The 15,823-nt window shown below is 49.5% G+C and overlaps 1 protein-coding gene across 1 annotated transcript in view; it reads left to right on the top strand.

The window, feature by feature from the left end:
• The first annotated feature begins 727 nt into the window (after window positions 1-727).
• klf7b (Kruppel like factor 7b) overlaps window positions 728-15,823 on the top strand; it is a 66,197-nt gene continuing 51,101 nt past the window's right edge. The window contains exon 1 of the mRNA XM_080198181.1: window positions 728-860. Coding sequence (XP_080054307.1) covers window positions 759-860 — 102 coding nt within the window. The 5' untranslated portion in view covers window positions 728-758. The remainder of the gene's footprint in view (window positions 861-15,823) is intronic.

Genomic DNA, 15,823 nt, shown 5'->3' with positions numbered 1-15,823 from the left:
TCTCTCTGGCTGGCTTGCTCTCAATTGCAGCCTTTATGTAGGAGTCTAAAAATAGCTTGCTTGCACTACCATATAAGGGAGCAGGCGAACAGGGTGTAGCCAATCAGGGGAGGTGTCTCATCCTCTGCGTCGATGGGGGATGGAGCCCAATGTGTGTTGAGCTCTGCCACTGGCTGCTGGTTACATCAGCGTCCCCAATACGGAAGCAGGCAGTGATGGACAGGAGCTGTGCGTCCCTCCCCTCTTGTCCAGCTGCTCTGTTGACTATGTGTGTGTCTCTGCTGCTTTCTCTCTGTCTCTCTCTCTCTTTCCCACCCCCCCTCCCCCTTTGCATTGGAGCCCAGTGGTGCGTTCTGTTCCAGAGGCAGATAGAGAGAGAGGGGAAAAATTAAAGCAAGGATTGCATTAGCAGAAGGATCGCCAATGCGGAAATACACAGCTATCACATGTCCCTGAATCCATCCTTGTTCAAAGATCTGCTGGCGTCGGAGTCTACCCAATCAAAGACACTGACTTTCCCATTTATTCTGCTCACCACAAAGAGACTTTGGCTTTGTACTGACTGGAATAGCAAAGACTGGCTGCTTTTTTTTGTGTGTGTGGGGTTGCCAATTGCCCAGGGATCTGTTCTTCATTGCAAAGCAGGAATCGACCCCTCTCCTCTCTCTCATCCCCCCTCCCTCCCCTTCCCTTCCCTCCCCTCCCCCTGTCTTTTCTCTCCCTCCCCCCCTTTTCCTGTCCCCATCATCACCAGCACCATGGATGTCTTGGCGAATTACAGTATCTTTCAAGAACTACAACTTGTTCACGACACAGGGTATTTTTCTTCGCAACCTTCTTTGGAAGAGAATTGGCAGCAGGTGAATGTTTGTGTTTTTTTTAAAAAAAAGTCTTATTGCCATCGGGGAACACCATCTGGTGCGGCTCAGGTTTATTTATTAAGGTGATGTCTTGTGGTGGGAAGTAAGGTGGTGGTGGGGGAATGGTGTTATTAACTCGACAACAGAATCATTGCAACTTGTCAGGAAACTGTATCCAGCAGAGCAACTTTTCCCCCCCATTTTTAAATGGAAAGACATCAGAGTAACTCTGAAATGTAATGTTCCCTTTATCAGTGTGGATTTGCAGTGTGTTTTATATGGAGCAATTCTCAGATTTAGCAACAGGATGAAATTGGATTGACCACGTTTTGGAGAGATGAGATTTGTTTTCATCCCAGTTGCAAACATTATAAACAGCGGACAGTTCATTAGTAAGTTGAAATCTGTTAGTTACATCCCCCCTCCCCCGGTCTATCTCTGGTTCACCTTTTCCAGCCCCCCCCCCCCCCCCCCCCCCCGTGGGTTTTGTTTTTGTACATTGTGTCCCTGAATCCTTGTTGTCGCCGTTTAATCAAAAGTCCCGCTTAGATTTTATTTGCATTTTTGTTTAAACAAGAAGGAATCCCAGCAGATTGTCCACCGTGGATTCCAGTTCGGAAGGGCAATTTGGGCCATTGTTTTTGGGTCACCCCCTTTCAGTAATTATGTTGTAACTTGCTGGCCATCTATTTGTCATTCCCAATTGGGGAGGGGGGGGGAATCAAGGGGATAGACTCGTCTCAATCTCAATAAAAACATCAAAGTGGCGAATCTGTGGCGTTTTACGGTTTCAATGTGCTTAATGACCGGGGCAGCACAATACAGCCGGTGATTAATGAAATGCGACTTAACCAGTGCTTAATGTAATAGGATTCTATCTAATAAAGCATGCCCAAGGGTTAGTTGTCAGGTGAGACATTACTAAACTGCTTCTTGCATTCTCAACATCATGAATAATCCTCCTTCCGCCCTCAGTGTATCATCAATTACAGTGGCTTTATTGCCCAATGTCGTTGACACTTCACCCTAGGTTGGGGTATTACCTGTAGCAATTTCAGAGGCAGTGTTACAACTGCATCTCTCCCCTGTTGTAACCGGGAGATTACATCCTCTTTTGCAACATTTTTTACAACAGTGACTTTAGACGCTCTCCCTTGACTTGTGTGTTACAGTCGCTTTATAGACTCTCAATTTCTTAGTTCAGTTTTTTTTAGGAGTCTGTGGTAACATTTCTCACGTCGTGGGGGGAGCGGAAATCGCATTGTTTTCTCTTAAAGTGACCTTAACGTGCATTTTATGATGAGTCAAAAATTGGAAATTGAAGACAATCTTGCCCCCCCACCACATTGGAGGAATTATTTTAAAATTCGTATTGAGCCTAAATAAAAAGGGGTTAAAATTTGAGAAGGAGCTGTTTGGATCTGTGTTCCTCTGAATTGAACAGATTAGGGGTTATTTGATTAAAAAGGCTTTTGATTTGAGATGCTCGCTGGAAACTCAGAGTTCAGAACAATGAGGCAGATTTTTTAAAGCGAGGATATCTGGGATTTGACACAGAAGGTGATTGTGAATTCTCCCACCTCCAAAAGGTTGCGGAGTCTGGTTGGTTCCGAGCATTCACGATTTGGGTTTAATTTGAGATGTTTTGTTGGTGGGAAGTGTGGAGATGTGGGAACGTTGCAGGGAAACCGGTTGAATGACAGGAGAGGGTTGGTGGGCCGAATGGTTGCCTCCTGTGCCAGTTTCCCTCTTCCCCTACACGGACCCCAGCACTGAATCGTCAGTCCCTGCCTGGAAGGAATGTTGTGTGGGGGAAATGTTTGACACACTGACCCTCCCACGCCTCCACCATAAAACCTCCACTACCACAGACCATCCTTCACCCCCGCTCACTATCCTCTTCCCCTCCATCCGTGGAGCTATAGAATCCTTACAGTGCAGAACAAGGCCATTCGACCCATTGCGTCTACAGATCCTCCAAAAGAGCATCTTTCCCATGATCGCACTGCTATCTCTCCAACCCACATATTCACCATGGCCAATCGACCTAACCCGCACCACTTTGGAGTGAGAGGAAACTGGAGCACCTGAAGGAAACCCACGCAGACATGGGGAGAACATGCAAACTCCACACACTCACCCGAGGCCGGGAATTGAACCCAGGTCCCTGGTGCTGTGAGGCAGCAGTTCTAACCACTGTGCCATTGTGCTTCCCCTCTCTGCCCAACTGCCCTGCTTAATTTAACCCATTTCCTTTCTTCTCTTGCTTTTCATTGCTTGGATCCTTTCCCCACCATCCATCTGTCCAATCGGGAGGAAGAATTGCAGCTGGAGCGAGGTTCCAGGCGGCCTGTGCCGCCTCGCGTGGCCAGCTAGTGTAGCTACTCCCTGGGTTGGTGAGAATGAGTAAGGCTCTTCCATTAAGCCAGCAACATTGGCAATCACCAGCACCACTCTTCTTCCCTCCTCCCCCCCCCCCCCCCCCCCCCGCTACACATCCAACCCTCTTTTAAAAGGGCGCCCACTCTCCAATGGGAATATGCATTTCATACTCCATCCTCCAAAGAAAAAGGCTAAAATGTACATCCCATCTATGAAGGTCACCCCGCCTTGTACCGATTCTGAGACTGTACCCAACCCCCCCTGTCCCACCATGCTGCCACCACCTTGTCAGATCCATGACCTGCTACCAAAAAGAGTGATTTCCTCTGTAAGGCACCGTTCATAATCTTGCAATCCCAATAGCCAAGGAACATTCAAAGTGTAGCTAGCCAGTGAATGCACAGTGACCTCCTAGATACAGCAATGGGATTAATGACCAGCTAACCTGTTTCAATGATGTTGGTTGAGGGGAGGGGGATAATATTGCTATGGAATCTTTCATACCCACCCCTCACCACCCCTGCCCCTCCAGGAGGGCAGACAATGCCTCCGTGTAACGTCCTATCTGAAGGATTGTATCTCTGCCACTGCTGTCTCTGAGCGCCAGGGACCCGGGTTCATTTCCGTCCTCGGGTCACTGCCTGTGTGGAGTTTGCACATTTTCCCTGTGTCTGCGTGGGTTTCCTCCCACAGTCCAAAGATGTGCTGGTTAGGTGGATTTGCCATGTTAAATTGCCCCTTCGTGTCCAAAGATGTGCAGGTTAGATGTTAAGTATGCAGAGTTACTGGTAACTCTGCCAGAGAGTTTGGTGCAGAGCTGATGGACTGAATGGCCTCGTGCTGCACTGCAAAGGGAAGAAAGCCATTCTGCACTTGTGCTTCCTTGGAGATGGGTGAAATCCTGAATGAGGGAGAGAAGACATCTATCATAGCTGCTGTTCACAGGGCCAGTGGCTGCTGAGGCTTTCACACGATCCCAGGAAGAGTCCTTTGTTGTGTGTGTTATAATCTATGTACTGTAACAGTTGGCATCAGAAAGGATGACCTACCCAGCAGTAGTCTCAATTAGCGATCATGTTCCTCATAGACACGGATGCCAATCTCGCCCAGTTGAAGGTCTCGATACATTTTTGGCACTTGTTTAAATCACTCGGCTTGAATGCATCCATCTGACTGAATGCTTCTGCCTCAGTCGTGCTGGTTGCCTTAACTGGGAGAGTGGAGTTGTGTAGAAATATAGATATCTTGAATGAATAGTGGAGCAGGCTCCATGGGCTGAATGGCCTCACCCTGTTCCTTTGTTTCTAATATCTTTCACAAATGAATAGGAACAACATTGGTAGGGAGTGCCAGGTGGTCTCCGTCTCTGTGCTGTATGATTCATTGGTCCAACAGGCTTGATGCATCAACTTCCCGGGAGCTATGCAGACAGAATTGGATGGCATAAGTTGACTTTCTGTCTAGGGTTGGCACTCACTCACTCACTCTTGGAAGAATGTGCAGGGAGTTGGCACTGGCCTGGCATTTTACCCATTGCGGTGCAGTGGTCACGTTCGCCCACTTACCTCAATGCTTGCCTGCCTCGCCCACCTTCCTCACACTGCCCCAATCACGTTTTCAGAATTTGTCTTCCTCTGTTGCTGACTAAGTTAACCTTCACCAGTCCTTGTAGCCTGACAGAGAGAGACGTGCATTTCTGTAGCACTTTTCACAGCCCTGGGGATGTCCTGAGTTTATCGAGTGTTTGTGACGTATAGCCAACTGTTGTAATGTGGAAAAACGCGGCAACCAATTTACTGACAGAAAGATCCCAGCAATGTGTCCCCGATGATTCGATAATGTGGTTCCCTGATGTTGGTTGAGGGATGAATGTTGGTCAGGACACTAGGCCATCTTTCATATATTACCAGAGGATCATCTAACCATGACAGGGCAGGCAATCAATCTTTATTTTAGCTTCTCATCTTAAAAACTAGCATAGTATCACAGAGGCCATAGTGCAGTGGGGCAGCACAGTGGTAGCACAGCTGCCTCGTAGCACCTGGGACCCGGGTTCGACTCCTGGCTTAGGGCTTGGGTCACTGCCTGTGTGGAGTTTGCACATTCTCCCATGTCTGTGAGTTTCCTCCGGGTGCTCCGGTTTCCTCCCACACTCCAAAGATGTGCTGGTTAGGGGGATTGGCCGTGCTAAATTCTTCCGAACAAGCGTCGGAGTGTGGCGACCAGGGGACTTTCACAGTAACTTCATTGCGGTGTTAATGTGAGACTAACAAATAAGCAATGAGGCAGAGCTGCTGCTTTTAAATGGCTGGGTGTAGAACAACTATGACTTTGCATTAAGATGGTCAGAAGTGACAGTGTGTATCTCTGTAAAACCTCCTTCATGTTGATGAGTTGGGGATCGAGCCGTTGCGTGCCCCATGGTCTGTACTGGGTGACCATGGGAGATGTTTAATATTCCCATGGTGTATCAGGTATCCGTGCCTGCTAGGGATTGTACGGATGGGGTTTAGAGCTGCTCAGGAAGAAAGGGAGCAGGTCGACATCGGAGGCCTGTGTGTCTGGTCGTCCCCGAGGTATTTGTTGCTGATTTCTTGGTAAGGACCGTTTGATTTCCCCTGAGCTGCTTCAGTGTTGAAATCACTTTGCCTGATGTGATGAGGTCCAAAAGGGGCTGATGTGACTTCAGGTGGGGGTGAGGGATGTTGGTGAGTTGCTGGTGCGTGAGGAGATATGAGAGGTGGCCCAGGACCCGGGTTCGATTCCTGGCCTGGAGTTTGCACATTCTCCCCGTGTCTGTGTGGGTTTCCTCCAGGTGCTCTGGTTTCCTCCCACAGACGTGCGGGTTGGGTGGATTGGCCATGCTAAATTGCCCCTTAGTGTCAGGGGGATTAGCTAGGGTGAAATGTGGGGTTATGGAGAAAGGGGCTGGGTGGGATTGTTGCCAGAGCTGGCTTGATGGGCCAAACGGCCTCTCTCTGCACTGCAGGGGTTCTCTGATTTGTTTTCCTTGAGCATCGCGCGGGGGTGGGGGTGGTGGTCACAGCATCATGGTCCCGGACAGGGTGGGCAGCAATGTGTGCCAGCGGGTTGCTGGGGCGTTAGGGGTGTGGGGGTGGGGGGGGGGGGGGGGTGTGGAGAAGGTGGGTAAGTGATTGGTGTGACAGAATGCCAACTCTCAATCCAAAACCTGCTCTTGTGTGAGACTGGTTGTGGCGTTCACTGTGTAAAAAGCACTGTTTAAAAATAGATGCTTTGGAGCAGTAATCTCTGAGGAGCCGAGGCTACAGGAGAGTGCACTGAAACAAGGTATTGAGTGCTGAGCTGTCACTTAGATTCCAGCAGCAGCAAACCATAACTGGATGAAATTTTCATCTTGTGTTCACATCTGATTGGGGTATAAAACTCAGAGATACCATCACATTCAGGGCTTGCAAACGTGCCTTTTTCCAGAGAGGATCTTGCTATGTAGTGTTGATGGGCCCCGGTCGGTCGCTGCGTACGGCCTGGGGCCCCGGTCGGTCGCTGCGTACGGCCTGGGGCCCCGGTCGGTCGCTGCGTACGGCCTGGGGCCCCGGTCGGTCGCTGCGTACGGCCTGGGGCCCCGGTCGGTCGCTGCGTACGGCCTGGGGCCCCGGTCGGTCGCTGCGTACGGCCTGGGGCCCCGGTCGGTCGCTGCGTACGGCCTGGGGCCCCGGTCGGTCGCTGCGTACGGCCTGGGGTACAGTACTGGTAGGGGTGGGTCTGTCACTGTATAACACTGGGGCCCAGTGGAAGCATGAACCTCAGACAAGGGATAGAATATTTGGCTTGTGTAACCAGTCAATTAAAGCCATTCTGGGTCATCGTGTTGTTCGGTCAGTTTGGTTCTATAATCCATAACACACACACTTTCTCCTTTTTCTCTCTCTCTCTCTCTCTCTCTCTCTCTCTCTCTCTCTCTCTCTCTCTCTCTCTCTCTCTCTCTCTCTCTCTTCCCTCTCTCGCTCGCTCTCTCTCTCTCCCCCCCCTCCTTCCCTCCCTTTCTCTCTCTCTCTTGTCCTTTCTACTTCCCATCACCCCTTTATCTTCTATGTGGAAGGGAAAGAACCTGTTCTCCATCCACCTGGCCACCTTAGCAAACTCTGGTCTGTTTCTGCTATACACCATCCAAAGCTACAACCTTCCTCCCGGGGTGTTATGTTCTGAACTGAATTCCATGCTCCAGGTGGAATCTAACCAGAGCTTCTGTCTGGCTGTTAAATCCCCTTTAACGTTCTAGCTCCCTTGAGATAAAGGCGGATGTTCCATTAGTGTCTGACCTCCCTTTTCCCCACGTTGAGGTCCATCTGCCACTGTTTGGCTCACTCGCTTAATCTATTGATGTCTCTTTGCATCTTCCATTAATCGCTGGACTTCCGAATGTAGGCTGCAAATGTAGATATGCAACTGTCCGTTCATTTCTTCATCCCAGTCGTTTCCAGATGTAGTGAAAAGCTGTGACCCCAGCACAGGTCCCAAGGGGACGACGCTAGTCACATTCTGTCCATTATCCCTGTGCTGTGAATCCTACCACCTAACAAGTTCCCTACCCAATATGTTGCCTCCAGTTCCCTGCACTATTATTTTTCTAATGTAGAACCTTTCCAGCCACCGCTGACACACAAATCCTTAGATACTCCCTCATCTACCATATTTGTTGCCTCCGCAAATAAATCTGACCACATTCATCTGACTTAACAAAGCCATGCTAACTGTCTGCGTGCTTTCTCTTTGTTGTAGTGCTTAGTCACTGTGTCCTCTAATGGATTCTGGGAACTTCCCAAGAACCCATATGGGGCAAATCTAGGGTTATAATTTTCTAGATTTTCGCTTCCAGGCTCCTTTAAACAATGGAGTGACACTGGGAGCTTTCCAAACCTCGTGGGACATTCCTGGAAGGAAGAAGGTTTTGGAAGATGTTGACTAATGCATGAATAATTTCCTCACTCTGTGCAGCCCCCACCCCCCCCCCCCGGCTCAAACCATCAGCTCCAGGAGTTTTCTCTACTCTCTGCTACTACTGCTGCTTTTTGTACCATTTATTGATTCTAATTAATTACTCGGAGATTTATTTTCGGTGTGTCTGAGGTGCTTTATGTTTCTCTGCACTTACAAAGCCCGATTTATAAAGCAGATACTTAGCAAGTCTGCAAATTCCTTATTTGGAATTACAGTATTGTTTGTGACTATCGCTACCGGGCCCATATTACCCTCTGCTATCCCTGTTTTCTAACTATAACCTCTCTGGTAATACCCCTGATATCCTTGCAGACTTCCCCTCAATTCCCACTTCAATTCCTTTCTTTGATTTTGCTGGAACTGTATAACACTGGGGTACAGTATTGGTGGGGAAGGTCTGTCGCTGTGTATCACTGGGGCACAGTATTATGGGGGTCACGTCTGTCACTGTATAACACTGGGACACAGTGCCGTTGGGGATGGGTCTGTCGCTGTAACGCTGGGGCACAGTACTGATGGGGAAGGGTCTGTTACTTTGTGACACTTTGTACAGTACTGATGGGGACAGGTTGTCACTGTATATCACTGGGTTACAATACTGCTGGGGACGGATCTGCAAATACATAACACTGGGGTACAGTACTGGTGGGGACAGGTCTGTCACTTTATAACGCCAGGGTGTAGTACTCGTGGGGACGGGTCTCTCACTGTAACACTGGGTTACAGTACTGGTGGGGACAGGTCTGTCACTGTATAACACTAGGATATAGTACTGGTGTGGGATGGGTTTGTCACTGTGTAACATTAGGGTACAGTGCTGGTGTGGGATGGGTCTGACACTGAAACATTAGGGTACAGTACTGGTGTGGGATGAGTCTGTCACTGTGTAACAGGGTACAGTACTGGTGGGGATGGGTCTGTCACTGTGTAACATTAGGGTACAGTACTGGTGGGGATGGGTCTGTCACTGTGTAACATTAGGGTACAGTACTGGTGGGGATGGGTCTGTCACTGTGTAACATTAGGGTACAGTACTGGTGTGGGACGGGTCTGTCACAGTGTAACACTGGGTACAGTACTGGTGGGGATGAGTCTGTCACTGTGTAACATTAGGGTACAGTACTTGTGGGGATGGGTCTGTCACTGAAACATTAGGGTACAGTACTAGTGGGGACGGGTCTATCACTGAAACATTAGGGTACAGTACTAGTGGGGACGGGTCTGTCACTGTGTAACATTAGGGTACAGTGCTGGTGTGGGATGGGTCTGTCACTGTGTAACATTAGGGTACAGTGCTGGTGTGGGATGGGTCTGTCACTGTGTAACATTAGGGTACAGTACTGGTGTGGGATGGGTCTGTCACTGTGTAGCTTTAGGGTACAGTACTGGTGTGGGATGGGTCTGTCACTGAAACATTAGGGTACAGTACTGGTGTGGGATGAGTCTGTCACTGTGTAACAGGGTACAGTACTGGTGTGGGATGAGTCTGTCACTGTGTAACAGGGTACAGTACTGGTGGGGATGGGTCTGTCACTGTGTAACACTGGGTACAGTACTGGTGGGGATGAGTCTGTCACTGTGTAACATTAGGGTACAGTACTTGTGGGGATGGGTCTGTCACTGAAACATTAGGGTACAGTACTAGTGGGGACGGGTCTATCACTGAAACATTAGGGTACAGTACTAGTGGGGACGGGTCTGTCACTGTGTAACATTAGGGTACAGTGCTGGTGTGGGATGGGTCTGTCACTGTGTAACATTAGGGTACAGTACTGGTGTGGGACGGGTCTGTCACTGTGTAACACTGGGTACAGTACTGGTGGGGACGGGTCTGTCACTGAAACATTAGGGTACAGTACTGGTGGGGACGGGTCTGTCACTGTGTAACACTGGGGTACAGTACTGGTGGGGACGGGTCTGTCACTGTAACATTAGGGTACAGTACTGGTGGGGACGGGTCTGTCACTGTGTAACACTGGGTACAATACTGGTGGGGACGGGTCTGACACTGAAACATTAGGGTACAGTACTGTTGGGGACGGGTCTGTCACTGTGTAACACTGGGTACAGTACTGGTGGGGACGTGTCTGACACTGAAACATTAGGGTACAGTACTGTTGGGGACGGGTCTGTCACTGTGTAACACTGGGTACAGTACTGTTGGGGACGGGTCTGTCACTGTGTAACACTGGGTACAGTACTGGTGGGGACGGGTCTGTCACTGTGTAACACTGGGGTACAGTACTGGTGGGGACGGGTCTGTCACTGTAACACTGGGTACAGTACTGGTGGGGACGGGTCTGACACTGAAACATTAGGGTACAGTACTGGTGGGGACGGGTCTGTCACTGTGTAACACTGGGTACAGTACTGGTGGGGACGGGTCTGACACTGAAACATTAGGGTACAGTACTGGTGGGGACGGGTCTGTCACTGAAACATTAGGGTACAGTACTGGTGGGGACGGGTCTATCACTGAAACATTAGGGTACAGTACTGGTGGGGACGGGTCTATCACTGAAACATTAGGGTACAGTACTGGTGGGGACGGGTCTGACACTGAAACATTAGGGTACAGTACTGTTGGGGACGGGTCTGTCACTGTGTAACACTGGGTACAGTATAGAGGGTAGTGAATCGTTGGAATTCTCTGCCCATTGAAGCAGTGGAGGCTACCTCGTTAAATGTGTTTAAGTCACAGATTTTTGACCAATAAGGGAATTAAGGGTTATGGGGAGCAAATTTAGTACGCCCCTCAATGAAAGCATAAGACCTCAAAGCACGAGATGCCAGAAAACAGGAGTACTGTCCCCGCTTCCCTCGCTATTATTGATGCCACAATTTGAATCACTGAAGCAGATAATTGCACTGGTGTTAATGGGATCTTGCTGTGCCCAAATATGGCATTTCCCACGTTCCAAACAGTGACTAGAATTGAAAAGTGAGTTGTGAGGGATGTCCTGTGGGGGTGAGTGCTGCTCTGAGAGTGCAAGTGCATCTTTTTCTGCCTCTCTCCTTCTCTCCCCGCTACCCCCCCCCCCCCCCCAAAAACACAAGTTATTCATGATATAACCTCTTCAACTTGCCTAATTAGCGGACGAATATCAAAACAGCTTGCACCACCAGACACTGCCAGTGGTTTACGTCCCACTGCTTGTCTTCTGTTTGTCAACCAGCTGAGGTGTTTTCGAAGAGCACGCGATTGTCAAAACACAGTCACGCGTGTGTTTGTGAGAGACACGTATATCGCACATCACTGTATGGCTGAGTTGACGGCTTTTGAGAATCTGCTCCTCTCCTGACTGGATTCAACTCTTAAAGGAGCCACGCACGTAGAGTCTCAGAATTCTCAAATGACAAGGCTCCATATTTTGAGGGGGTGTGGGTTAGTAGTTGAAGGGGTGGAGGAGGGGGGTTGTTGGTTGTTAAAGGGGTTGGGGGGGGGGGAGCTGTCTGAGTTGAGTTAAACGAAGGGAATCTGTTAACTGTCGTCACGTTCTGTTTTGAGTTAGGGAGCTGTCCAGCCAGCTGATTTTAACCTGTCACAAACGCATTGACTCTGCACCTCTCCTTATTTAAAGAAAAGAAAGATTGACCAGTGTGCTGTGAAATTCCAACAGGATTTCTGCTGTGAAGGGGGATTTGCGCATTGCCACTTTAAGGATCGTTTCAGTTTGAAAGAGATCTCTTTCCCTCTGTCTCCTTTTCCGAGCCAAAGACCACTGCGTTCAGTTTGGAATAAAGCCCGCAGGATCCCAAATGGGTTTAGTACGCTTTAACGTAGCGTGTCTTCTGCAGAGTGGCGAGTTGTCTGATTTGTGAATAGGGGCTTTGGCTTTCAGAGTATTACTGAGCTATGGAAAGAGAGTTTTTGGCCATTCTTTACATCATGATTATTAACCCAAACTCCAGCAGGGCCCTGTCCAAGATAACCTGCTCCCTCCCCTTACCCTCGGCACTCACCCACTCAATGTACACTGCTTTATATTCAGCTAAAATATCAGTTTTGGGAAGAGCAAAGGGTGAAATTAGAATCCTGGGAGCTCCGTGATATGATTAATTATTGTCACATAGAATCCCTACAGTGCAGAAGGAGACCATTCAGCCCATCGAGTCTGCACCGACACCAATCCCACCCAAGCCATAATTCCATGTATTTACCCTGCTAACCCCTCTAACCTACACATACCGGGACACTGGCCATGCTAAATCCCTTAATGTACCTAACCTGAACATCGTTGGGCTGTGGGAGGAAACCCACGCAGACACGGGGAGAACATGCAAACTCCACATAGGCATATACCCAAGCCGGGAATTGAAGTCAGGTCCCTGGCATTATGAGGCAGCAGTGCTAACCACTGTGCCACCCCCATGTATTGAGATACAGTGAAAGATATTGTTTCTTGCGCCCTATACAGACAAAAATATATCATTTACAGAGCATGTCATGGAGCAGGAAAGGAGAGGGTACAGAATATAGTGTTACAGTCATAGCTAGGGTGTGGAGAAAGATCAACATAATGCGAATTAGATGCATTCAGAAGTCTGACAGCAGCAGGGAAGAAGCTGTTCTTGGGCCAGTTGGTATGTGACCTCAGACTGTTGTATCTTTTTCCCGGTGAAAGAGAGAATGTCTGGGGTGCGTGGGGTCCTTGACTATGCAGGCTGCTTTGCCGAGGCAGTGGAAAATGTCGATGGAATTAATGGATGGGAGGCAGGTTTGTGTGATGGATTGGGCTGTGTTCACGACCTTTTGTAGTTTCTTGCTCCTTCCACACTTACAGCAGGGGTGGACGCCAGTGATGGGCCTCACTCTGATGTTAGGGCTGTTGCCTCTGAGCAGGGAGATTGTGGGTTCAAGACCTGCCTTTTGAGCTTAAAATGGAGCAGGTTGCTGTTACTGCAGTACTGGAGGGGTGCTGCGCTGTCAGTGGTGTTGAAGGAGATGTTGTTTTGTGTGGACGCAGTGTGTTGCAATGATCTGGACAGTGCTGTATGGACAGACAGACAGGAACTGATTCACTGGGGAGGCAACAGCCTAGGGGTATTATCGCTAGACTGTTAATCCAGAAATTCAGCTAATGTTCTGGGGTCCCAGGTTTGAATCCTGCCACAGCAGAAGGTGGAATTTGAATTCAATAAAAAAATCTAGAATTAAGAATCTACCAATGACCGTGAAACCATTGCCGATCGTCGGAAAAACCCATCTGGTTCAGTCACGTCCTTGGGGAAGGAAAGCTGCCCTCCTGATCCTGTCTGGCCTACATGTGACTCCAGTGCCACAGCAATGTGGTTGACTCTGAACTGCCTTCCAAGGGCAGTACAGTGGTTAGCACTGCTGTCTCTCAGCGCCAGGGACCTGTGTTCGAACCTGGCATCAGGTCACTGTCTGTGTGGAGTTTGCACATTTTCCCCGTGGAATGTGCGTGGGTTTCCTCCGGGTGCTCCAGTTTCCTCCCACACTCCAACGATGGGCGGGTTAGGTTGATTGGCCACGCTATATTTTCCCTCCGTGTCAGGGGGATAAACAGGGTAAACATTGGGAGGTTACGGGGATAGGGCGTGGGTGGGATCATTGTTTGATGCAGGCTCGATGGGCCAAATGACCTCCTGCACTGTAGAGATGTTTGAGATCCCACCTAGGGATGGGCAGTAAATAATAACAGTGATACCCGTGTTGTATGAGTAAATTTAAAAAAAAAACTAGCAACATTCAAAATTGAAACCATTAAATACTGGGAGAGTTGACAGGGCGGCGGGGAAGGTACATTAGGACCATGTCTTTGGTAGGGAGCTAGCATACCTGCAATGGGCCGAATGGTCCGTGATGTATCATTCCATGAATCTACACAGGTGAAAGTGCGCAGGGCAGCCTGGTTTTCATTGGGGGGAGGGATTTTATTGGGCTTGAGTTGCGGATTTGGCAATATATTTTTGAACTTACAGCGATATAAATATTTAGTTTGGAGGATTGGTGTGCATGAGGACAGATTGGTGAGGTATTTGTGTTTGCCTTGCTGTTGTGCTTGATGTGCGTTCTCTTAAAGGGGCAGTCACTTCCCCAATGGCACTTTTACAGCTGGGACCCAGGTTTTTTTTTAAATGGAAGTGGGGTGTGGAATTGTGACGCCTATCACACATTTTATTCCCCTCCTTTTTAATTTCAGTTTGTTTTTGTTTGACTCACTATGACATCATTGGGTGGAAGGGCTCAGACAGACGTTGGGAGCTATTCCCTGGGGCGGGGGATGCAAAGCGATATCTCTGCCAGTGCAGCTCTCAGCCCTCAGGAGATGGGCTGTGCCTCAGTGCAGAGTCAGAGATTGGCTGTGGTATTTAAACTTTAGCTGCAGAGTTGCCAGTCTCCCACCACTGCCAATATCAGCTGCCTCCTGTCCATCTGATCCTGAGGGCTGCTGCTAGACGGGTCAGAAATCTCAGCCCCTCCCAGCTTAACCAGCTGCGCAAATAAAAATCGAGAGAAATAGGCTCTCGAGGTGCCAGTCCTTACCCGCTGGGAGGCACTCTTGTACCCCCTTGAGTCAGAGGCTTCAACAGAGACCTGAAGGCACAGTGCCAAGTCCATGACAGACCAGTCCCCACCAGTACTGTACCCCAGTGTTATACAGTGACAGACCTGTCCCCACCAGTACTGTACCCCAGTGTTATACAGTGACAGACCTGTCCCCACCAGTACTGTACCCCAGTGTTATACAGCGACAGACCCGTCCCCACCAGTACTGTATCCCAGTGTTATACAGCGACAGACCTGTCCCCACCAGTACTGTATCCCAATGTTATACAGTGACAGACCTGTCCCCACCAGTACTGTACCCCAGTGTTACACAGTGACAGACCAGTCCCCACCAGTACTGTACCCCAGTGTTATACAGTGACAGACCCGTCCCCACCAGTACTGTACCCCAGTATTATACAGTGACAGACCTGTCCCCACCAGTACTGTACCCCAGTATTATACAGCGACAGACCTGTCCCCACCAGTACTGTACCCCAGTGTTACACAGTGACAGACCAGTCCCCACCAGTACTGTACCCCAGTGTTATACAGTGACAGACCCTTCCCCACCAGTACTGCACCCCAGTGTTACACAGTGACAGACCCGTCCCCACCAGTACTGTACCCCAGTGTTACACAGTGACAGACCAGTCCCCACCAGTACTGTACCCCAGTGTTATACAGTGACAGACCCTTCCCCACCAGTACTCTATCCCAGTGTTATACAGTGACAGACCAGTCCCCACCAGTACTGTACCCCAGTGTTATACAGCGACAGACCCGTCCCCACCAGTACTGTACCCCAGTGTTATACAGCGACAGACCTGTCCCCACCAGTACTGTACCCCAGTGTTATACAGCGACAGACCCGTCCCCACCAGTACTGTACCCCAGTGTTATACAGCGACAGACCTGTCCCCACCAGTACTGTACCCCAGTGTTATACAGCGACAGACCCGTCCCCACCAGTACTGTACCCCAGTGTTATACAGCGACAGACCCGTCCCCACCAGTACTGTACCCCAGTGTTATACAGCGACAGACCCGTCCCCACCAGTACTGTACCCCAGTGTTATACAGCGAC

This window comes from Carcharhinus amblyrhynchos, chromosome 11, assembly GCF_965287045.1.
Source record: "Carcharhinus amblyrhynchos chromosome 11, sCarAmb.v2.hapA, whole genome shotgun sequence".
Taxonomy (NCBI): domain Eukaryota; kingdom Metazoa; phylum Chordata; class Chondrichthyes; order Carcharhiniformes; family Carcharhinidae; genus Carcharhinus; species Carcharhinus amblyrhynchos.
The sequence above is the reverse complement of the archived record's forward strand: the minus strand, read 5'-3'. Positions and strand labels throughout refer to the sequence as shown.